General features: G+C 39.8%; 3 protein-coding genes across 8 annotated transcripts in view; 2 read left to right on the top strand and 1 right to left on the bottom strand.

Moving 5' to 3' along the window:
- Nucleotides 1-3,337, top strand: part of CLTC (clathrin heavy chain) — a 66,738-nt gene extending 63,401 nt beyond the window's left edge. For both annotated transcript variants that reach the window (XM_033431647.2, XM_033431646.2), the window contains one exon: nucleotides 1,858-3,337. In XM_033431647.2, the coding sequence (XP_033287538.1) occupies nucleotides 1,858-1,892 (35 nt within the window). In that variant the 3' untranslated portion in view covers nucleotides 1,893-3,337. The remainder of the gene's footprint in view (nucleotides 1-1,857) is intronic.
- Nucleotides 1,936-12,729, bottom strand: PTRH2 (peptidyl-tRNA hydrolase 2). The gene is made up of 2 exons (XM_004271749.4): nucleotides 12,503-12,729; nucleotides 1,936-2,565 (listed from the first exon to the last, which is right to left on the bottom strand). The coding sequence occupies exon 2, from the start codon at nucleotides 2,563-2,565 to the stop codon at nucleotides 2,026-2,028; it is 540 nt and encodes a 179-aa protein (XP_004271797.2). The 5' UTR covers nucleotides 12,503-12,729; the 3' UTR covers nucleotides 1,936-2,025.
- A 24-nt stretch (nucleotides 12,730-12,753) lies between these two features.
- The window catches only part of VMP1 (vacuole membrane protein 1), a 131,396-nt gene continuing 119,428 nt past the window's right edge, over nucleotides 12,754-24,721 (top strand). For 2 of the 5 annotated variants that reach the window (XM_004271748.4, XM_049702334.1), the window contains exon 1: nucleotides 12,754-12,893. The gene's annotated coding sequence lies outside the window, so the exon portion shown is untranslated. Of the gene's footprint in view, nucleotides 12,898-13,703; nucleotides 13,762-24,721 lie in introns of those variants that run through there. The other 3 variants (XM_033431653.2, XM_033431654.2, XM_033431655.2) reach the window with 3 other exon arrangements.

The raw sequence follows: 24,721 nt of genomic DNA, 5'->3' as shown, positions 1-24,721 counted from the left end.
TGGACTCTTTTTGTAGTTATATCTGCCAAACATCCAGGTCTGGTTAACTAGATTTTGTCAGTTCTTGCAAGTAAAAATGTTTGATGACAAAAGCAGCTAGTTCAGCTCAGGACTCAGCCACAAGTGTTTTTCCTCAAGATGACAGTCACACTTCAGTGTGCACCAGAAGCGTTTGATGTTACATAAAATATAAAAACAAACAGTCAAGGATCAAATTTAATAATTTTTTACTGCTTCTTCAAGGACATGAAGTGAAATTTTTTAAACTAAGTGTAGGACAGTGAAAACTACAATGACAACTGGTACAGGTAGGTGCCCCTGCCTTGATTTGTGAAAGGCGCCAGCAGTATTACCCACCATTGCTTTTTTATCATCACTGCCAATGTCAAAACAGTGGAAAAGGAAAAGAATGTCTTAGTATTAGGAAAATTGTTTTGACCCCCTGCAAGTGTCTTAGAGACCCCAAGGGCTCTGCAGAGTATACTTTGTGAACCATAAGATTATGAACCCTATAAAATAAATATGAAAGTACAGGTGAGCTAGAAAACAAACATGATGTTTCCATAACTACCAGAATTTGTGTACTATTCATCCTAGTAGATATGCCATGATTTATTAAAATAATACTTACATCAGCCACGGCAGACCATCCTGTTGGGAATGCACTTTTGAACCTAGAACCATCAGTCTCTGAGGCAAGCCTCAGAAATTACCGAAGCCAGAATCATACATTTAGGATTGGGTTCTTTTCAACTCAGTTACATGCTGTTGCATCACTTTCCAATCCAGTATAAACATTCTATTTAGAAACAGTTGCTATTGTAGCATCCTTCACAGTTGCAATTTCTTCTGTGCTGTCAGATGCCAGTGTAAACTATAAAACTGACAAAATAGAACCTTTAAGACTGGCTGCAGTAGTCTTTAGTGTTCTGCCCAGACTCCACTGACCTTGGAGCTTGCGGTTGTGCTATATTACTGCCTATGTTGAAGTTAACTGCTAACTAATGCTAATTGCTGAAGTTAACCATGGAGAGCTGCAGTCACTTAACATGTGCCTGTTACCAAAATTCTCCCTGACATCATCATAGTTCTTAGGGATATACTGAAATTAGAAATCCTGTCAGGATCCCTTTTTGCAAAAAAGCAGTCAGGAAGCTATGTGGCTCTTGGGAGCTGGAACCTTCATATTCTGGGCAGCTGGTATAACGTAATTATTGGAATTATGTCATGCTAAGTGTATAACGATCAAAAGGGAAATAAGGTGCCCTTAAATAATTGTCCAGTTCTTAAGTTCTAGGTAAAGAAATAGTGGGATGTTGGGCTAAGCTACATTCACTTTACAATTACCATAAATTCTTACGTGGGCCCATTATCACCTTCAAGGTCCATACAAGTCACTTCGCAAGTTTCAATGCCTTCATTGTTAGGAAAGGGGGGAACTAAGGAGATGTAGGACCACTGCTGAGAAACTTTAGCCAGTGTGGGTTAGGGAGTGAACATGAAACACAGCACGGGTGGGTTATATCAGTGCTATAAAACCTCAGCTTTAAGACAAAGTTAGATTTTAAACCCATGATCTATTAATAATATAGGCAGTCATACAAAAACTGAAGGCAGAAAAAACAAACTACAGTTTGCACCTAATGGTAGTACCCCTGACCCCTGATCCTCCAAGGTGGGTAATAGAAGAGCTATTAACACACAAAGGGACCAAACCACACATAGGAAATGCTGTTTCCCACCTCGTAATCAATTTTATTGTGACCTTTGCCTCTCATCTTAAATATTTCTTGTTTCAGCACCCACCTCTTGAACCACCAGGACTATTTATTAACCAAACTTTTTTTTTTTTTTCAGCCCAAGATAACTGTGTAACCAGGCCAAGTACATGATAGAAGAACACAGGAATGGATTTTCATCTCAAGAATACATAAGTTGGGGGAAGAAACTCAGCTTTTATTGTTAGAATTTGACAGTTTCAAACCCTTGTGGTGGTGGGATGACCATCATCATACAATATTCCACCTAGTAAAGTTTTAGGTGGCCAGTGACCTTATCAATTAGGTCTACTGGTCCTGGCCCAATTCCTAGAACAGTTCGAGAGCCTGGTGCAATCTGAGTACGTCCTGCATCTTCGATTAAACTTACAGTCAGTCCCAGAATTTCTGCATGGGTCAATAATTCAACTAGAGTTTTTTCATCAGGAGCTCTGACCACCACTTTGGGCTGGCCACAGTTTTCCCATTGTTTGAGTAATTCAGGGTTTCTCCTTCGAATTTGCTTGTAGGCAGAAACAGCAGCATGAGAGCACTGGGCAGCCACTTTCCCTTTTCCCATCTTTAAGTCACTTCGAACCACAAGGATCATTTTGTACTCCCCACCCTCTCCTAAGATGCTTGCTTCTGTTCTGGTGTCAGTGTCTGTCTCGCTCACCGAGCTCTTGGGGATCATTCTAAAGCGTTCTCGCAGTCTCCAGCCCAGGCACATGCCACAAGCAATGCCGGCAGCCATGCTGAGTGCACCAGGATTAGTCAAATATTCCATAACCAAGGGTTTGGAGAGCATCTGAAAGGAAAAGAAAGTTGTCACTATCTAGCAGTGGAAAGTTACAGGCTTATCAGATAAAACATCCTGACAGTATATAAGCAGCAATATTTTAATTCATCCAGAAAAAAGGCAAAATATGTTTTGGATCTTAGGCATGTACTATTTTTTCTCCCCTGCGTACTAGAAAAGGTTCAATACAGGTGAAGCAGTTTAGGTCATTTTGAATCTCAATGTGAGGAGTACATCTCTTTCTTGGATACAACAAAGCTCCGTTCCTCAATTTTTGCTAAGTCTTGTGGAGAAAGGAAATGTTCTGTTTTACCAAGATGCCTAAAGGATCTAGAGAAACCAAGATTAACTCACTCTTTCTGGAATATAGTGAGTGCTTATTTACTTGTGTCTTCGTACTGCATTAATTCTTAATGGGGATGGTACCAACCCCTCAGAGAAGTTCCTGGTTGTCACAACAACGGGCCTGGAGTGAGGTGCGCTGCTGACATTTACTAGACCTTGGCATGGAATGCTAAAAGCCTTACACGTGAAGATTTGTCCCACTGGACATTACTGCAGATGAAAAACTATTAATGTCTGAGAGTAGAACCCAATTTCATTTTGCATACGAACACAAAGTATTTTTTGCATAGTTTTAACACTCAATTTACCAGTAGTATAACTATCATATAAATCAAAGGAAGATAATCCTTTATCCTTATTATGTTAGAAATTCCTATTACCCCAGCAAAGCTGTTCATGGTATTTGAATCATCAATAAAGCACTTATATCAGTCTACATTTGAGACTGTTGGATTCATGACGCTTCAGTGTATAGGCACAAACAGTCATCAGTTTCTTCTAGTGGAATAAATAGTATCTAAGCATTTATACATTGAAATACATGGGGCCATCATGTTTGTAGAACTTACAAGTGGTGCCCTTGGAATTGTACAGTGCATAATCTGTGTGGCATAGATGGCAGTCCTGGAAATACATATTTTACCATAAAGTTCTTTTTTATTCTCTTTTTTGTTAAAATTAGAACATATTAATGTTTTTGAAATTATATGGTAGGCAAAGTATGCAATGTTATCAAATATTTTAAAATGAGAATATAGGGAATCAAACTTTTTGAGATGTAATTCACATACTACAAAATTCACCTTTTTAGCATACAATTCAGTGTTTTTTAATATATCTACAATGTTGTACAACCATCACCACTATCTAATTCCACAACATTTTCACTGCCCCAAAAAGAAACCCCTACACCCATTAGTAGTCCCTTCCCATTTCTCCCTCACCCAGTCTCTGGTAACCACTATTCTTTGTCTTTATGGATTTGCCTATTCTGGACATTCATATAAATCAAACCATACAATATGTGGCCTTTTGTTTCAGGCTTCTATCATCCAGCATGATATTTTCAAGGTTCATCCACACTGTAGCATGTATCAATACTTCATTCCTTTTTTTTTTTTAATTTATTTATTTGTTTTTGGCTGTGTTGGGTCTTCGTTTCTGCGCGAGGGCTTCCTCTAGTTGCGGCAAGTGGGGGCCACTCTTCATCGCGGTGCGCGGGCCTCTCACTGTCGCGGCCTCTCGTTGCGGAGCACAGGCTCCAGACGCGCAGCCTCAGTAGTTGTGGCTCACGGGCCCAGTTGCTCTGCAGCATGTGGGATCCTCCCAGACCAGGGCTCGAACCCGTGTCCCCTGCATTGGCAGGCAGATTCTCAACCACTGCGCCACCAAGGAAGCCCCTTCATTCCTTTTTTTACTGATGAATAATATTCCATTGTATGGGTATACCACATATTATTTATCTGTTCATCAGTTGATGGACATCTGGGTTGTTTCTACCTTTTGGCTACTATTAATAATGCTGCTATAAATACAAGTTTTTGTGTGGACATTTGTTTTCACTTGTCTTGGGCTTATACCTAGAAGTCTCACTGCTGGGTCATACAGCAACTCTGTAACTTTGAGGACCTGCCAAACTATTATCTAAAATGGCTATATCATTTTACATTCGTTGCAAGTGACTTTATTCTTTTAAAAACTGTGTTTTGGGCCTGGTAGGGTTGAGAGCGCTTCTCTAGTGCCTTATGACTGAAGTCTCTAATTCAGAAACAAAAAAACCAATGCCTTTGCAAACAGATCTTCATATAAGTCATGGCTGTCTCCAGATCTCAAAGAAGGATTGGGAGGATTATGAGATAAATTGGGCTAACAGACCTTCAGTAATTGTTAGAGAATGATGGAGTACACTTAATATCTGAAGGAAAAGAAAATGACTATAAATTCTTTTGTCTCCAAACTATAAAAATATAATTTAACACATTACACTGCTATACTATGTATCTTGCTTTTCTAAGTCAAACGTACAGTTAATAAAAAAGTGAAACAACCCAATGTCCCCACGTTTGCAATGTCAAATTCAAACCCTGCCCTCCCCAGAACAAAACTAATTTCCCTGAAATTGCTACTTAATGTTATAAAACCTGTATCTCCACTTCCTTGGAGTCCATCAGAATCCTTTACTATTCAGTTACTTTCTGAACACCTACCAAAAAAATCTCTGCATTTTATAGTAGTTCATGCATCTCCTTCTCTAGTTGGATCCTGTCTGGAGCTACCTTTTTTTTTTTTTAAATGGTTCAATTTCTCCATATCCTCACTAACACTTGTTATTTTCTTTCTTTCTTTCTTTTTTAAAATTTATTTATTTTTGGCTGGGTTGGGTCTTTGTTGCTGCGCACGGGCTTCCTCTAGTTGCGCAAGCAGGGGGCTACTCTTCACTGTGGTGCATAGGCTTCTCATTGCGGTGGCTCCTCTATGTTGTGGAGCATGGGCTCTATGTGCGTGGGCTTCAGCAGTTGTAGCACACGGGCTCAGTAGTTGTGGCTCGTGGGCTCTAGAGCGCAGGCTCAGTAGCTGTGGTGCACGGGCTTAGGTGCTCCGCGGAGTGTGGGATCTTCCCCGACCAGGGCTCAAACCCGTGTCCCCTGCATTGGCAGGCGGATTCTTAACCACTGCACCACCAGGGAAGTCCCTGGAGCTGCCTTCTTAAATGGCCAACTTTTACAGATACAGAGGCAGGAATACCAGGACAATGTGGTGAGGAACGTATTTCCAGAAGCTGAGAGCACTCTGAGACAGTCCATTAGTTTTGGGAAAAAACTAATGTGGGGTAGTTGTGGGGCAGAAGGTAGTTTGAGGTGGGGTCAAGAAAGAGAAACAAAGTGAAAGCAAAGCAGAAAGAAAAAGCAACAGATACAAGGGGCTGTGAAGAAAAAGGAAAGGTTTTTTTTTTTCCCTCTTAGGATGGAAAGATGAGTATATACAAATGTTGAACATATTTATATGTTAATGGATGGACCCAGAGAAAAGGTAGGTAGATGCTCAAGATAGGGAAAGAATAATTAATAATACAAAGCAGTAGGTGGGAGGCACCTAAGTCCCTGTGAAGAGATTTGGTCTTGGAAAGAAGGGACACCTTTCCCAATGTGACAGGTTTAGATGCAGGTAGGGCTGTGGATTTGGAAGCAGGAAATTGTTTCTTGGAGTTATTTTGTACAAAAGTCAAAGTTGAGAAGAGGAAGACTGAAATAAAAGTTACAGCAAAACACAGCAGGATTGCAGAGGAACATTGAAAACATGGTTAGGATTAGTAATGATTTTATAACGGTACCATACCTACCAGTTATGATCTTCTCCAGCAGTACTTAGCAGCCTGAGTATAGGTAAAAATATAGAAGAGATGACTTCATACTTCACAGAGAAAATAGAAACCAGAAGACTAAAACCACATAACCTCTGCCTCCAAACAGATAAACTAAATCTGCTGTACCTATATTCTTCCTTCATCCTCCCCATCTACGACAGATAGTTGGATTTATCCAAGTTTGAATTCTACTAAGAGTAAGCACCAAGATAAGGGGCATAAGGGAATTTAGGGTGAAGGCAAGAATGTTTGAAATGATAAGCCATGAAATCCACATTCTTATAAAATGATTTAAGGACAGGAAGGTGACAGAGGATATGCACATGCTATTAAGAAAAGGTATGATGGAAGTAAGCTGGAAAGGCAGATGGCTGTGGTTAGAGAGAGATGTCTGGGGTTTTGAGTTTGGAAATGGAACATTATAACGTGATGGAAAGTCCCGAGTGTAGCTACAGAAATAGGTTATCTGAATTATAGTCAGAAGTGTGTCATTAAGCTCATCTGCTTTCTTAATTCTTTTATTTTTATGATATATTGCCTCCTTCCTCCCACAAATATTAACTGGTTCTGCTCTAGGATCTGGGGGAATACAGGAGCACACAAAGGAGAAAAAGTCCCTTCTCTCATGGAGCTTATGTTCTGGTAGTGGTTTAGAGATGACTCAGTCCTAATTTTGAATTTCTTTCATTTTATTTTAAGAAAACTTCATGTTGTCATAGCTCAAAGCTTCAGTGGTACTTTGAATGTATTGTGTCATTTGATCCACATAACTGTAAGAAGTTAGCATTAATTCTATATATTGAAAATGAGGAAACTGAGGCAAAGAGAAGTTAAAAAAACCCAAATGTTTGCTGACTTCCTATGTACCAGACACATACCTTGTGAGACTAGGAATACGGTGAACAATACAGGCCACTGCCAGTTGTCCAGAGATGAGTGGAGGAGAAGACAAATAATTACATGGCTGGTAAATGTTATGAAAAGGCATTAGGGAGAACTTCCTTGGTGGTCCAGTGGTTAAGAATCTGCCTTCCAGGACTTCCCTGGTGGTGCAGTGGTTAAGAATCTGCCTGCCAATGCAGGGGACATGGGTTCGATCCCTGGTCTGGGAAGATCCTACATGCCAAGGAGCAACTACACCCGTGTGCCACAACTACTGAGCCTGTGCTCTAGAGCCCTTGAGCCACAACTCCTGAGCCCACGCACCACAACCACTGAAGCCCATGCACCTAGAGCCCGTGCTCCACAACAAGAGAAGCCACCACAATGAGAAGCCTGCGCACTGCAACGGAGAGGAGCCCCTGCTCACCACAACTAGAGAAAGCTGGCGTGCAGCAACGAAGACCCAACGCAGCCAAAAAACAAAAAAACAAACAAAAAAAAGAGTCTGCCTTCTAATGCAGGGGACACAGGTTCGATACTTGGTTGGGGAACTAAGATCCCACATGCTGCGGGGCAACTAAGCCTGCATGCTGCAACTACTGAGCCCACGTGCCGCAACTACAGACCTTACGTGCTCTGGAGCCCACATACTATAACTAGAGAGCCTGTGAGCCGCAACTACTGAGCCCTCATGCCACAACTAGAGATCCCGTGCATAACAACTACAGAGAAGCCCGTATGCCGCAACGAAGAACCTGCGCACTGCAATGAAAGATCCCACGTGCCGCAACTAAGACCTGACACAGCCATAAATAAATAAATACATACATAAATATTTTTTTAAAAAAAGGTGTTGGGGAGTACATAAAGTGCTTTAGCTCAGTGTAGGAGGTCAGGGAAGGCCTCGTCAAAGAAATATTTAAAATGCAACAAAGGATCAGTAAGAAGACAGAAGGATGGAAGATCATTTCAGGCAGAAAGAACACCAAGTGGGCAGGCCAGAGGAGAGAAATACAATATGTCAAATGACCTGAAAGCAGTCCAGACTGCTGGAAGGTGGAGAGAAAGAGCTGCAGAGAACAAAGTGAGAAAGAAGGGCAGATCACAGAAGGCCTTGTAAGCCATGTTAGATGGTTTGGAATTTACCTTAAGGACAATGAGAAGCTGCTGCAGGGAAATGATTTTTGTTTTCTAAGAGATCACCTGGGACTTCAGTATAAAGAAGGAAATTAGAAGCTGGTAAGAACAGATACAGGGGATTGATCAGGAGGCTGCTATAATGTAATCATAGTAACAGTTAATAATTGCTAAATTAGGTTTTATATTAGGTGTACATTAGGTATTGACACTCTACATGAATTGTCTCCTTCAATGTTCCCAACAGTCCTTTAAGGTAAATACAGATTATCCCCATTTTTTCAGATGTGAAAATTGGGGTACAGAGAATATAAGTAGCTCACCCAAGTTCACAAAGCTAGTAAATGGTAGCCTGACTCCAGAGCCTGTGTTCTTAACACTACTCTGTTGCCTTTCCCAGTAGTCTAGATGAGATGACAGTCACTCAGAGAAGAGTAGTGACAATGGGAAAGGAAAGAAGTGGCTGAGGCACACCTGTATGATTTGGTGACTCACTGGAAGTCTGATGATAAAAGAAAGGGAGAAGTTTAGAATGACACCTAGATTTGAACAAATGGAGATTGCAAGTATACTATTTACTGATGAAGGGATTCTGGTGAAAGAGAAGGTTTGAAAGTAAAAGATACTAAAATCAGTTTTAGATATATTACGTCTGGTTTGACCAAAAGACATCCTGGTTGAGATGTCCAGGAAAAAAAAAAAAAGATATATCATTTAAGAGGTCAGAAGATAAGCTTAGGCTAGAAATACATATTTAAAAGAAATTAATATATAACTGAGATTACTGAAGTGATGAAAGTGGGTAAGGCCACTGGGTCAAGTATATCGAGGGAAGAAATGGCTAAACAGAACCTTGAGGAAACAAGCATTTAGGGATAAAAGGAGAATGACAAGGAATGACCATCATAAATGGTTAAGTCATCAGCACCTAGTTTCAGTCCTCTTTCACTGGTGTGCCTAAAATGGTGACAGGGCTGTACTGACATGGTACTTTAAGGCTCTAGACGCCTTTGCAGCCACAAAAAAAGAAAATAAAATTTAATTCTTACTAGAACCCACATCATCTCATAATGCATCTATCATTTAGTTACTACATGATGCTTACATATCAGCAGGACTTCTCTCTGATAATCTAACAACCAGACTACAAATAGAACAAATATTCAATTTTATATATATATATATAAATACACACACACACACACACACACACACACACAAACTTCTATGTCACGAATTAGAAGGATTCTCTGCACCAATTTCTAGGTTGCAAAATAATCAAATATCCCACATACCAGACTCAGGTACTATCTGGAGAAAGGAACTACACATGAGTATATGTTGAACATACTCGTCTAAAAGGTCATGATGGAAAGTTTCGCATTTTCTCAGCTTTATTTAAAAACAGATATACCAGTAAGAGTCATCATAAACAGAAAGCAGAAAAAGTTCCAGAAATAACCAAGCTTGTTTATCACTTCTGTCCCATATCTTATGAGGTCTCTAATTCTAAAATGTTGAAATTAATACTAGCATCTCTATTCTTTACGATGTTCTAATCTCCTATCAGCCTGATCAGATCAACATCTAACTGCTGTAAAAAGTGTTTCAGCCTGTCCCCTTTTCTGCATATCTATTATAAACATGTATCAATAAACCCAGTGCTTGAGACTAAGGTAAAAATAACTATCTTAGTCTCATAGACAATCCCGGGCAATGACGGCACTGCCAAAAGAACATGTCCTGTAAAACCCTCCTCTTGGTGCCTTCTAATTTCTCAGCCAGATTAAACCTCTTTCACCAATGCTCATGATTCCATTACCTTCTGAGGCATGCTACCCCCATTTATCCTGTTCCACTGGCTACTGCTCCTTGGCCTTTTCCAACCTAAAAATCCTTCCTCTTTGACCCTTAAACCACTGCCTCACTTTTCCTCTTCCCTTCATCTCTAAACTTCTTCAGTTACCTGTCTCCCTTCCCCACTCAACTGAAACTGCTAAGGAATCAGACACCAGTTAATTGCCAAACGCAGCTGCCTCTTTTTAGGCCTCATCTTGAGTTTTCTGCACCACTCACTGACAACTTTTCTTTAAGCTTTCTTCCCTTGAATTCTTTAACCCAACGTTCACCCTAGTATCATCCTATCTTTCTGATACCTTTTTTCCAGTCTCTTTTTCTGGTTGTATGTCCTCTGTTGTCTCCTGCTGTATGTATTATCCAAGCTTACACATTTGGGCCTCTTTTCAGTCTGTACCTACGTTGTCCTATACAGCAACCATTAGCCAAACGTAGTCATTTAAACTTAAATTAAAACTAAATGAAAATTCAGTTCTTCAGTTACATTTAACAATATTTCAAGTGCTCAATAGCTCAACAGCTTAAAAGTGGCTAGGTGCCACTCTATGAGTTAGCGAGATATGGAACATTTCCATGGCTGCAGAAAGTTCTATTGGACAGTGCTGGTTTATATACTCTCTTTCCATTCAATCAATTAATCAAGCAATATTTACTGAGGGCCTATTGTGCACAGTTCTGGACCCTGGAGAAGCGCACTGAACAATCTAGTAGGAGGAGATAGACAATAAATAGTTTGTGAAATGAAGAATCTCACTCCTGAATTAACAAATGCTGAGGATTCCTAGAGCGTCTCCCTGGGCACCACACTTGAACTTCCAACTTCTGCTAGATTTTACCACTTAGATGTCTATGAAGTGGTCTAAACTGTGTCCTACACTGAACTCAGTATCTTCCCTTCCCTCTCAAACTTCCTGTAATCTTTCCATATTTGGTTCACTTGTGCCCTAGTTCATCCTAGTCCATCTGCCATTATAATTAATTGTACTTCTAAAGCACAAATCTGATCCTGTAATTTCTCTGCTCGAAAATCACTGGATAAAAGCCTAAGGAATAAGGAAACCAAGTCCCCCTAAAACTGAGTCCCTTACCGAGTTTATGATTAATCTCTCTAACCAAAACTTTATCCCTTTTCTTGTCCGCGGTGACCTCAACCCTGCACTAACTGAATACTAACCAACCAGAGTTGATGACTAAAATTGTTGTCAATAACACGTCAATACACTAAAACTGCTGTTGTAGATATCATCTACCACTCAGGTTGTTTCTCCAGGGCAAGATGAGCTAACAGACCTCGAGCCATAGACCACCTGGCCAGAGAATCATAAACCAGAGACATCCTGACTCCTGAAACTACAATTAAGGAAAGTCACAGAAATGTTACAAGATGATTAATTCCAGCCTCTTTGTTCTTCCCCTTTAAAAAAACCCCTAACTCAAACACCAAGTTGGAGTGGATTTGAAGCTTGTCTCCCACTCCCTTGCTTGGGGCCCTGCAATAAAGACTGTGCTTTCTTTCACCACAACCCGGTGTTAGTACCCTTTGGGTACCCGTTTGCTACCCGTTGGGTGAGTGGACCCAAGTTCGGTGGGGTAACAATAAAACATAAATCCCTTTGCAGGAATTCAAAGCACTACGCAATTTGGTTTCAACCTACTTTATCCTCCTCTCCTGCTACACAGTGTACTATTCAGCCACACCAAATGACTAGGTATTTTCAAGCAGCAATCTCTCCCTGAAATAACTTTCTCCAATTAAACACACAAAAAATCCTCTTCACCCATGAAGGTGTAGTTCAAACCAAACCTGTCTCTTAAGTCTTTACCACCCCCCAGTCAGTCTTAATTATTTACTTTCCAGAGCCGCTGTAACAATAACACATAACCACTGTAGAGCATAATTCTCAACGTCTAGTACAGTGCCTGGGATTGTTAACGTATTAAATACTCCTTTAGACATTATGTCTGTGTGACACAGGGAGGCAATTTTTCGATCATATTCTTGGAGGCCTTTTCTTTCCTCGTAGGACTCAACAACTTGCTACGCTGTGGGTACTCAATAAATACTCAGCAGAGTGTGAGGCCTGCTCGGTATTTTCTCACATTCGGAGCGAATCCATCAATGCTGCCTCAATGGAGGCGTTGCCTGGGAACTAGAAATTCTGGGTCCTTCCCCTCCCCAGCAGCTTGGTCCTTTCTTCCAAAAGACGACTGGCCGAACCGGAACAGTGGCTCCGGCGGCCACTGGGCGGAAGACAGTTTACGAAGAAGATGAAAGGGTAAGGGGGTGGTTGGGATGGGAAGAAACATTCCAATTGGAGACAAAATGAAGAACATCCCCCTACCTGTGAGAGGCTGACCTACCTAGAAAACCTCTCCTCCAACTCAGCTGCGGCTTTGCGTTCTTCACTTCTGGGTAACAGACTCCCTTCTCTCGCGCGAGTTACCCCTTCCGGGGTTCCTTGACAACAAGTTCCGGATCAAGAACCGCGAACAGAACAGTCATTCTTCCTCTCGCCCCGCCCACAAGTCCCTAACCCACACTCGAACTGAAATCCCGCGACTGTCAGCTGAGGGGGCCGAAAGGAGGGGGGAACGTTTTTCTTCTGGAGGCGGTCTCCCGGAGGGGAAACGGACCGGAAGTGACGTGAGCTAGTTCCGGTTGGCCGGAGCCCTGCGGCGGGTGTGAGAGTCAGTCGTGAGCCGCTTCCAGGATCCGAGATCAGGAGATCCGGAGAAGCCGGAGTCAGAGCGGGTGGGTAAGCGAGAGCGGGGAATTGGGGACGGACGCCTGAGGCTATCCTCAGAGCTTGGCTTCTTCTGCACTTAGACGGTGCAGATCTAGGGCACCGTGATTTTGACTTCAAGCAGTGCTTTAGAGCGCTGCTGTCTCAGTCTGGCAGTAGATTATTTGGGACACCTCCCCGTGGTTGGCCACCCGTACTGGACTCCCAACCATTCCCTCTCATCGCGGCGAACTTGGAAGCCGTTCTGAGCTTCTGTAGAGTACCCATCTCCTCTTCCTCTCTGGGTGTCTAGGACCTTAGAGTAAACGAGGAAGGTCTTCCTTGCTGATGACCAAGCTGTTTCTCAGCATTTGTCCGTTGGTTTCTTGCCCCCCCCCACCCCGCCAACCACTAGCACATGATTCTGTTTTGTAACCATTTCTAAACAAAATTCAGACGTGCAAGTGCCTTCTAAAGCGTTGGTGGCCAAGGGAATGGGGCCTTCCCTCCGTAGATCTCTTGCAGAGGACCTTCACGTTATTTCCCACTACTTTCATGAAGAATAGCGTTCTCTGCCTTTTCCAAATCCCTGACCCCCTGAATTTCTTTACAGTGGAGGTATTTGCAATAAAACATGAAGGTTAGCTTAATCTCTAAACTTTCAGTAAGCCATATGTGACCCTGTGTCACGCTGCTTAAGATTATTTGTGACCTCCAGTAAGTTTTGCACTGTTGTCTTTTGTTTTCCTGCAAATTCATGCAAAACTCTCATATAGGCTCTGGCACTGTTTACCTGTCTTGATAACATAGCTCCTTTTCCTAACTTTAATGTCTTTCAGTTCTCCTTTGGGGCTTGTCAGAAATTCTGTAGACAGATTGCACTGATCCTTTGGAGAAGTTCGTACAAGTATTTCTAATGTTGTAATGATAGAGAATTTAATGTTCTGCTACTACCTATTAATTGTATTATCATTAGCCCTGATTTTAGTTGTGTATTCTTAGCATAAATGATGATAGTAAGAAACTGCTATTTACTAGGCAACATTTTATGCATTATAGATTATTTTTTTATTGACCTTTGGAAGAGGTGGTGGTACCCAGACAAATGTGGCCAATTTGTGTAGGTGTGAAATGACTCTACAGTAGAAATCTTTTATATTTTACTTATTTGCCTGTATTATTTTAAAACACTGGAGCATTTTTTTTTCCTTTGAGGAATATATCCTACTTGATTAATATAGTTTAATTCCTTGATTCACAGTCCAGAATAACCAAGTTTCTGAAATACTTCAGTAAATGTTTTACTACCTTTTAGCAATTTAATGCTTTAGAGCTAGTTTAATCAATTTGTTGTTCATTTACATATTATTCTTATTTTTGAGTTAGAAATTTTTTTCACACTTGTCTTTGAAGCGAGGCAAAAAATTTTTGAAATGTGGAATTATATAAATTAGATGTTACTATTTTTAACAGCTGGTAAATTTGCTTTTTTACTTTATAACTGCCACACCTGGTCTTATATTCTTTTTGTTCAGTCCAGTTATCCAGGGACTGATTATCGAAACTTTCTCACTTTCCAACTTCTTCCTGCCTTTGGCTTGAATGACCAGTTTTTAGGATTGCAAACATCATTAAACTTTAAATCAGAAGACCTAGATTGGAATCTTGGCTCCAACACTTATTGAGCATAGGTTGGCAAGTTACCTAACTTTCTGAGCTGATCTGAATTGTGTTGATTAAAGTACTGCTCACTTCATAGGATTTTTACAACGATGAAGGGAGATAGTAAATGTGAAATCACTATGTAAATGAAAATATGGTGATATTGTCATTTTACTCTGAAAGCAGGAAATATATCAGTGCAGAATACTGTTACTTTGCATCATTTCAAAATTTGATGTTTTATATTAAGTGTGTTATTTATCTGAAATTTGTCACACACTTTTCTGAGATGATCTTTGCCCTCCTTTTGAACGCAATAAAAGCTAATCAGGAATAGTTTGAAACTGTAATCCACTGTATTAGTCACCTTGGTTTATAAGTAGGTGACTTCAGAATGAGTTTAGTTTTGCATTTGGGAGTTTAAATTTGATCCTTTTTGGCCATCAGGTATTGTTACTTAAGAATTTCCAAGTGCAGAGGAAGTTGAACTTTTGGGCGCTTACATATAGTTAACTAAAGCCTTACTTACTTATATTATCTCACTGAAACCTATTGAAAGCAATATTTAGAATTAGAAGCAACCTCTGTGAACACAGAGTTAGATTCTTCTCATCTAACAGAGGAGAAAATTAGGGCCCAGAAACAATCAGTAATTGGCTTGCCTGAGGTCATATGGCTTAGGTAGCGCCAGAGCCTGAACTGGAAATGAGGTCCCAAGTGTTCTTTCTTTCTGCTAAGGTTGTCTCCAGGCATCTTTATTTGGTTTCGCAGTATTTCTTGGTTTGCATGAAAATGGTTTTCTTATGTATTAAAGGGATCTGTATGTGTATGTACATTTTTTTCCCTTTTTACCTGATTTTCAGTCTTGTAAATTCTAGGAAAACAAAAACTATGCTTGGCAAAATTTGTGGTGGAATGGAATAAGGATAGAAAAAAGTTAGTTCTGTTCTTCAGAATTCTGAGTTCATGCTTCATTACTATCAGGTATCAAGGTGTCTTCTTTCTGGCAAGTGGAAAAGACAGAGGATCTTTGTAACACATGTCTCTACTGAGTGAGTGTCATTGCTAATGAGTAGGAGGAAACTATAATAATTTCTTTGCTCCTGATAAAAAATTTTCCCAAGCTGTTTGTAATTTTAATATAATTATTTCATTCTAGGTAAATAGCCACTGTAGAAGAGTTTATTTTTTGTCTTGGTGAGAATCCTTTTGCTTCCATTGATTTCACAAAACTTGTTTAGTCTCTGACTATAATTTAAAGAGTTTGTCAGTATTCCAGAAATAAAAAAATCTTCTTAGTAGGTCACCGTGGTATTTTCTCTTGTTCTAGAGGTTCATTAATAAAACCTTGGTCTTTATAGATTTTCCTGGAAGGACTACGTAGATAGTGTTAAGAGCCTAGGCTATGAATTTAGATTGCCTTAGTTCAAATTCCAGGTCTACTACTGTGCAACCCTTGGGCTAGTCTAGTTACTTAACCTCTTATTATCTCAGTTTCCTCCTAGATATTGAAGTTAGTACACACCTTTATTGTTAGGGTCAAGTGAATAGATTTAAGTAAAGCATTTAGAACAGTGCCTGGCATATAGTTAACCATGATTGTTGTGTCATCATTATCATATGGCCTACTGAGCAGTTACTAAGAACTTTTTCCAGCCCTCTTTCGAAAGCATATCTTTGTGTTCCTGCTTACTCGATTATTGTTTGCTCATTATTAATGAAGTTTCAGTAAATATATATATGTATATATTCACATTTCGTGAATGTTTTACAACATCTGCGGGATTCTTAACCAAATGAGTCATTCTTGTAGGCCATTATCTCAACCTTTTTGTGTTATTAACAGTTTACATTATATGTGTAAGCCACAACACAGAATTTGAGAATTGAAATTTGGGGGTTTGATATTTAACAATGTCTTCTAGCACTTACTTTCTTTGCATGAGCAGATTATTTTGCAGTGATATCTATTGTCATATTTATCTGTTCATTCATCCAATCAGTGAACAAACATCTTGTGTCTTAAGCCTTTTACCAGGTTCTGGGAAAAACAGTGGGAAACAAAAACTAATAGATATTTTAGTTAGGAGCCTGACAGAGAGAAAAAAATAATACAAAAATGAAAGAATAAGGGCTTCCCTGGTGGCGCAGTGGTTGGGAGTCCGCCTGCTAATGCAGGGGACACGGGTTCGTGCCCTGGTCCGGGAGGATCCCACATGCCGCGGAGCGGCTGGGCCCATGAGCCATGGCTGCTGAGCCTGCGCATCCGGAGCCTGTGCTCCACAACGGGAGAGGCCACAACAGTGAGAGGCCTGCGTACCACAAAAAAAAAAAAAAAAAAAAAAAAAGGAAGAATAAGCACAGTGTCATAAATGTTATGAAGGAAACAATCAAGGGTCTGAGAGAGATTTAATGTGGATATGTGCTTGTTTAAGACTCTAGTATCGTACACCTAGAATATAGTGACATGAGATGAGATAAGAAACATTCATGGTCCAAGTTATGTAGAACTTTGCAGGCCATGAAAATGAGTTTGGATTTGATTTTGAGTGTAATTAGGAAGTCATTCTACAGTTACAAGTAGGAGAGTAGTATGATTTATAAGTAGTTTACTCTTGCTCATGTGTGAAGGATGAATTGAAGGGGACAAGAGTAGAAATGGAGAGAGACGTTAGGAGTCCATTGAGTAGTCCAAGCGAGAGATGAAAATGGCCTGGACCAGAGTGGTGGCACAAAAGTGGAGAGCAGTGGGTGAATACTACATATATCTGGAACAGGATTGGTCCTGGATTAGATGTGAGGTGTAAGGAATTGAGAAGAGTCAAGGATGGCTGTGCCTCTGGATTCAGTAACTTGGTGGATGGTTGTGCCAAGTAGTGGGAGAGGGAAGGTTTTGGGAGGGCCAGGTTTGTTACAGGAAGAGGGCTGGGGAGGGAGAAAAAAGCACGTGTTGAATTTGAGGTGCCTGGGAATCATCTAAGTGCTGCTATTAGGTGTTCCAATCTAGAGGTCAGGACGAAAAATACAAATTCAAGCTAGTATTTTAAACCGTGCCGCTAGATAAGTCACTTGGGGGAAACAGGGAAGAGGAGAGGTCCCAGGTCAGGTAAAAGAGAGCTGGCAAAGGAGACTAAGGAGTGTTTAAAGAAAGAATGATGGGGTACACAGAACTCATAAAAGTGGTTCCACCTAGAGAGTACTAGACAGATGAGGGACAGAGGGGGGCAAGATTTTTCATTTTTTAAAAATTTTATATGTTAGAGCATGCGGAAGTCTTTGCTTATTAAGAATTCTCTTAAGAAATGGTCAGGTCTGTCAAATGCCGCTCTCTGGTCTATATGAGGAGAGAATAAAGTCCAGTAAGGTTGAATTGGTTGATCTGACTAGCTACTTCTAACCTCATCATTGTTGTTTTTTTTTTGCGGTACGCGGGCCTCTCACTGTTGTGGCCTCTCCCGTTGCCGAGCACAGGCTCCGGATGCACAGGCTCAGTGGCCATGGCTCACGGGCCTAGCCACTCCACGGCATGTGGGATCTTCCCGGACCGGGGCACGAACCCGTGTCCCCTGCATCGGCAGGCGGATTCTCAACCACTGCGCCACCAGGGAAGCCCTAAACTCATCATTTGAGTCTGGTTCCTTCCAGAAACTTTCAGGTCACCACATTTGAAAAGTGTTTAATCAAGCGAATATACAAGATTCTTCTGCTCCTTATAAGTTTTTAAGATCTATTTAGAGGAGATTTTATTTTTTATTTTTTTATACATACTTTTCAATTTTTACTTTAAAGTAATTATAGGAAGTTGCAGAGATAGTACAGAGTATGATTGGTAGCTGTATGATAATTGCATGTTTAGTTGTTTTTTTTTTTTGAGGGGGGCCCCGCACCACGTGGCATGCGGATGTGGGATCTTAGTTCCCCAACCAGGGATCGAACCTGGGCCCTTGGCAATGAGAACATGGAGTCCTAACTACTGGACTGCCAGGGGATTCCCTAGAGGAGCTTTTAGTACTGCTTCTATGGGGCAGAGGAATTTTCTTTAATTTTTTAAAATAATCAGAGAGTATCTGTAGTATTTCTATATCTATGAAACTGTAAGTTTTAGAAACTTAAGTGTTTGAATTTATCAGTAACCTTAATAACTATTGGTAAGTGGAACATGCCAGACAGACTCCTGCCTCAAAGTCTTTGCACTTTTTTTTTTCTTTCCCTACAGTGCTCTTCCCCATATTTTTCCATGGTCCTTTTCTAATGTCAGATTCTCAGATAAAGCTTCTCTATCCACCCTGTTAAATATTGTGCACAAACACATACATATGCACACATACCAAATTTCTTTATTTTTCATTTGTAGTACTTACTACTATCTGATAATATGTTGAATATTTGTCTGTTTACCGCTGTGTCTCTAGCATCTCACACTGTGCCTGGCACATAGTATGTACTCAGTAAATATTTGTTAAATGAGTAAATGAAAAATTTATTTTCACAGCTGTGTAATATTTCATTGTACCTTAATTTATTTATCTGTTCTCCTGACAGTGGACATTTGAGTAGTTTATAGCTTTTGCTATTAAGACCAATGTTGCTAAAAATATTATTGTACATATTGGCTCTTCACATGTGCAAGAGGTTCTTTTGGCTATGTACCTAGGCATAGAATTCTAACAAGGGTATGCCAGTATTCAGCTTTACAAGTTGTTTCCCAAACTCTGCTATTGTCGTCCTTCCTAATTCTTGCCAAAGAATGCATGTAAAGAGTGATGTAGTGGATTATAGATTCTTCTCATCATCGTATGCATACCCCTCTGCAATATGATTTTACTTCTAGAGTCTCTTATTCCATCCCTTGACTCTGTACTTGGCTTTGTGACTTGCTCTGGCCAAAGGGACATCAGCAAGTGTGACACAAGGAGAGACTTGAAAAGCACTTGTACATTGGGTCCTGTCTTCTCTTACTGCTCTTTTGAACCCAGAGCCCACCATGTGGGAAAAGCCCAGGCTAACGTACTGGGGCATAGAGGACTAGCTGGACCAAAACAAGGCATCTCAGCTCAGACCTGCCTAGCTTAAGAGCCAAGCTAGCCCAGAGCAGAACTGCCCAACCTAATTCACAGAATCATGAAAAATACTAAATGATTTTTTAAGTTGCTAAGTTTTGGAGTTACGTTGTTAAACATAGCAAAAGATAATGGATATACAACACTGTAAATTAACTATACTCCAATAAAAATTTACAAAAAAAAGATAATGGATACAAATGATACCTCATTGTGATCTTGGTTTATATTTTTAGGATGTCAGTGAGGTCAAGTAGATCCTCTGCTGTGAAATACCTCTTCATGTCTTTTGCCTGTTTTAGTTTTGTAGGATTATTTGTCTTTTTCTTAATAATTTAAAATTATTATCTGCCTACTAGTCCTTTTCGGTTATATCTTTCTGTGGTTTGTCTTCTCACTTAAGATATCTTGTGATGAATTTAAATTTTAATTTCAATGTTGTCCAATTTATCAGTCTTTTTCTTTATGGTCAGCTCTTGCGTATGTCTCAAGAAATCCTTTCCTACCCCAAGGCAGAAAGGCATTTATGTTTTCTTCTGAAAGTTTTGCTTCTTGACCTTTAAATCTTCAGCCCATTTGGAATTAAATTTTATGTGTGGTTCAAAGTAGGGATCCAGATTTTCTTTTCTTTTATGGATAATCAGTTTGATCCCCACTGATCTATCTTGCCATCTCTGTCATGTAGAGTTCCAAATATACAAGAATCTTTTGAGAAGCGACATTTTCTGTTTCTTGGTCAGTTTGTCTATCGCCATACCTATAAAACACATCTTCATTATTTATTACTCTAACATATGTACAGAGAGATAGATATACTCTGGGTTCGAGAACTTTGTCAGATACGTGTATTGCAAGTATTTTCTCTCATTCTGTGGCTTACCTTTTTTTTTCTTAACAATGTGTTTCAAAGAGCAAAAGTTTTTAAATTTGTTAAAGTCCAATTTATACATTTTTTTCTCTTATGGTGCATGCTTTTTAAATCCTAAGAAATATTTGTCTACCCCAAGATCACCAAGATTTTTCCTGTATTGTTTTGGTTTTTTGTTTTTCTGGAAGCTTTATGGTTTTAGTTCTTGCATTTAGATCTGTGATCCATTTCAAATCAGGTGTTACATATGAGAGAGGGTCAATGTTCACTTTTTTCATAAGAATGTTCAGTTGAAGTAGACATTCCTTTCACCATTAAATTGCCTTGTACTTTTGTAGAAAAGTAATTGACCCTATGTATGTGGGTCTATTTCTGTATTATCTGTTCTGTTCCATTGATCTGTATCTATCCTTTTGCCAAAACCACACTGTCATGATTACTGTAGCTTTAAAGTAAAGCAAGACTTGAAATCAATTAGTGCAAGTCTTACACCTCTATTCTTTATCCAAATTGTTTTAGCTATTCTAAATTCTTTGCATTTCCATATAATTTTGAATCCATTTGTCACTTTCAATTTTTAAAAAAAGCCTGCTTGAGTTTTGGTTGAGATTGCATTAAAGCTATACATTAGTGTGAGGGAAATTGACATAGTAACAATATTGAGACTTCCAAATGATGAACATATGTATTTTCCTATTTATTTAGGCCCTCTGTGATTTCCTTTAAAAAAATTTTTTAGAATAGGTCTTGTATGTATTTTGTCAAACTTACCTCTAAGTCCCTCTCAGTACATGAACTTTTTTTTTTTAGACCCACAAAATATTTTTATTGAATTTTTTTCTTTTTAACTGTATATCCTCCCCTTGGTATAGGTGAAAATCTAAATCTCATAAAAACAGTAGTTGAAAACAGAATTTTATATATATATATATATATATATACACACACACACACACACATATTTATATACCTCAGAGATTGAATTGACAGTAAGCATAATTTTTCCTTAGAACCAAATGGATTTATAAATCATATATGAATACCTAAGGATCATCTAAAGATGAGATACTCATGATTATTTCTAGGCCACATGCAGAACAAGTATATACATTGTGACATCAATAAATACTTTCTGAATTAATGAAAACAAAAGATCTGGGCTTCCCTGGTGGCGCAGTAGGGCTTCGCTGGTGGCGCAGTGGTTGAGAGTCTGCCTGCCGATGCAGGGAACACGGGTTCGTGCCCGGTCCGGGAAGATCCCACTGCCGCGGAGAGGCTGGGCCCGTGAGCCGTGGCCGCTGAGCCTGTGCGTCCGGAGCCTGTGCTCCGCAGCAGGAGAGGCCACAACAGTGAGAGGCCCTAGTACTGCAAAAAAAAAAAAAAAAAAAATCTCAGGAGGTTTGTGAGTCTTACAACATGTTGTCTTCAATATTTCTTTCGTTGTTTGCTAAGTGGACATAGAAATCTATTTAACATTATGTCCTTAGACTTCTGCCAAAAGCCTGTGTTGAAATGACCATGCAAGGAATATTTTGGCATCTTTCATAAAACTGCAATCTGGGGACTACATGAACTTTAAAAAAATTCAACTTTCTGTGTTTTCCAAGTATATAATAGAGTATTGATTTTGACCTTTAACCTGTGACCTTGCTAAAATTCACTTATTAGTTCTAGTAGTTCTGAGCATTTTTCAGTTTTCTCTTATTTTGACCTGAGTTATTTAGAACTGTGTGCCATAACTTCTAATTGTGTACAAATCTTATATTTTTGTTACTAAAGTTTGACCTAATTTCTGTGTTGAGAATGTGGTCTGTGATGCCCATTGTTTGGAATTTGTTGTGACTTATTTCTTGGCTTAATTATGATAAGTGGCTTACGAAAAAATATGTATTCGCTAATTGCCAGATGCTGAATTTTATACATATCCCCCCTATATTTTATTTCTTAATTTTATTGTTAAAATCTTCTATCTTATTGAATGTCTTGTTTTTGTTTGCTTGAAATATCAGTTATGAACAGTTGCTTTGAAATCTCCCAATATAATGTTGGATTTATTCATATATCTGTGTATCTTTATCTATTTTTATGTTGTAATTTTTTTTTCCCCCCGGTACGCGGGCCTCTCACTGTTGTGGCCTCTACCGTTGCGGAGAACAGGCTCCGGACGTGCAGGCTCAGCGGCCATGGCTCACGGGCCCAGCCGCTCTGCGGCATGTGGGATCTTCCTGGACCGGGGCATGAACCCATGTCCGCTGCATCGGCAGGCGGACTCTCAACCACTGCGCCACCAGGGAAGCCCCTGTGTTGTAAATTTTGATGCTATATTCTATTAGGTGAATTCAAATTTAGAATTGTTGTATCTTCCTGGTGAGTTGAACCTTTTATCATTGTCCTCTTTCCCTAATAATGACTTTTGTCTTTTTTTTTATTTTCAACCTTTTTTAAAAATTTTATATATTTATTTATTTGTTTATTTTTGGCTGCGGTGGGTCTTTGTTGCATGCGGGCTTTCTCTGGTTACGGTGAGCGGGGGCTACTCTTCGTTGAGGTGCACGGGCTTCTCACTGCGGTGGCTTCTCTTGTTGCATAGCACGGGCTCTAGGCACTCGGGCTTCAGTAGTTGTGGCTCGCGGGCTCTAGAGTGCAGGCTCAGTAGTTGTGGCGCACGGGCTTAGTTGCTCCGCGGCATGTGGGATCTTCCTGGACCAGGGTTCGAACCCGTGTCCCCCTGCATTGGCAGCCGGATTTTTAACCACTGCGCCACTAGGGAAGCCCACTACCTTAATTCTTGACCTTACTCTTACTCGCCCATCTTTTTGATGAAAATGTTTTGCTAAAATTGCAGTGGTTATGAAAAACTGAATGAACATTTGAGAAGTAGATTGAGAGAAAATGAAAAATGGGATTTTTCAAGTTGTAATTTCACAAGTTATGCATTTTCCCTGTGAAAATAAAATGTTTTTACGCATAGGAACATAAGATATTTTTACATATTGAAAAGTGAGAGATGAAGAAACCTTCCCCAAAACCTATCAGACTTGCAAAAAGGGAGTCCCTAAAGTGTCTTCCAGGTTGTATCTTTTTAAAATTTGGATTTATTTTTTTTTATTTTTTTTTTTGTGGTACGCGGGCCTCTCACTGTTGTGGCCTCTCCCGTTGCGGGGCACAGGCTCCAGATGCACAGGCCCAGCAGCCGTGGCTCACAGGCCTAGCCGCTCCACGGCATGTGGGATCTTCCCGGACCTGGGCATGAACCCGTGTCCCCTGCATCGGCGGGTGGACTCTCAACCACTGCACCACCAGGGAAGCCCTAAAATTTGGATTTTTACTTAAAATTTTATCTAATTAAAAGTTAGATCTGGAACAGTGGCCTTTTTCAACAGTTAGACTATGATGAGTTGAGTATACTTTATACTTCACTTAATTAAGTTGAGGGACGTTTTAGGCCAGAAAAATATACACTTATAACCTGCTAACCCATTATTAGGAGATTTATGGAGATTTTGAATTCTTTTGTTACCTAACTTGGGATTTTAACTTTGTAATTTCCCAAAGCTTTAGAAAGTTCAGAAAGATTCAAGGAATGTTTTTCATATATTCTCATTCAAATAATGACTTTTCAGAGAACACATTGTTAAACTGTTGCTACCATGTGATAGATACTCTCTGGCTCTCAAAGCCAGATGATCTGATAATCACTCTGATACTGTGCATGGTGTTGGAATTATCTTTGTCTTTATACTCCTGCACAAGCAGAAAACTATATCAAAACCTCACTGGTCAAGATATATTACTCTTCGCTTACAGTATTTATTTATTAAGTTTCCAAGCATAAATTGCAGTTTCTTAATGGTTTTACGGGAAATCTACAGCTATTTTGGAACAGTCTGTGACTCAATGTACTAAATAATCCAACCAAGGACACACACTCTGAAAGCAAGAAAGGGTACCGAAAGATATAATATTCTCAAGTTGGATATCTTTATATGCCTTGTATGATTGAGAAAGCTGACTTGATATTTTTGCAAGAAAGTAGAATCATATGATTTTCTTTTTTTTTTTAACATCTTTATTGGAGTATAATTGCTCCACAATGGTGTGTTAGTTTCTGCTTTATAACAAAGTGAATCAGCTATACATATACATACGCCCCCACATCTCTTCCCTCTTGCGTCTCCCTCCCTCCCACCCTCCCTATCCCATCCCTCTAGGTGGTCACAAAGCACCAAGCTGATCTCCCTGTGCTATGCAGCTGCATCCCACTAGC

Source organism: Orcinus orca, chromosome 19 (genome assembly GCF_937001465.1).
Source record: "Orcinus orca chromosome 19, mOrcOrc1.1, whole genome shotgun sequence".
NCBI lineage: Eukaryota > Metazoa > Chordata > Mammalia > Artiodactyla > Delphinidae > Orcinus > Orcinus orca.
The sequence above is the reverse complement of the archived record's forward strand: the minus strand, read 5'-3'. Positions and strand labels throughout refer to the sequence as shown.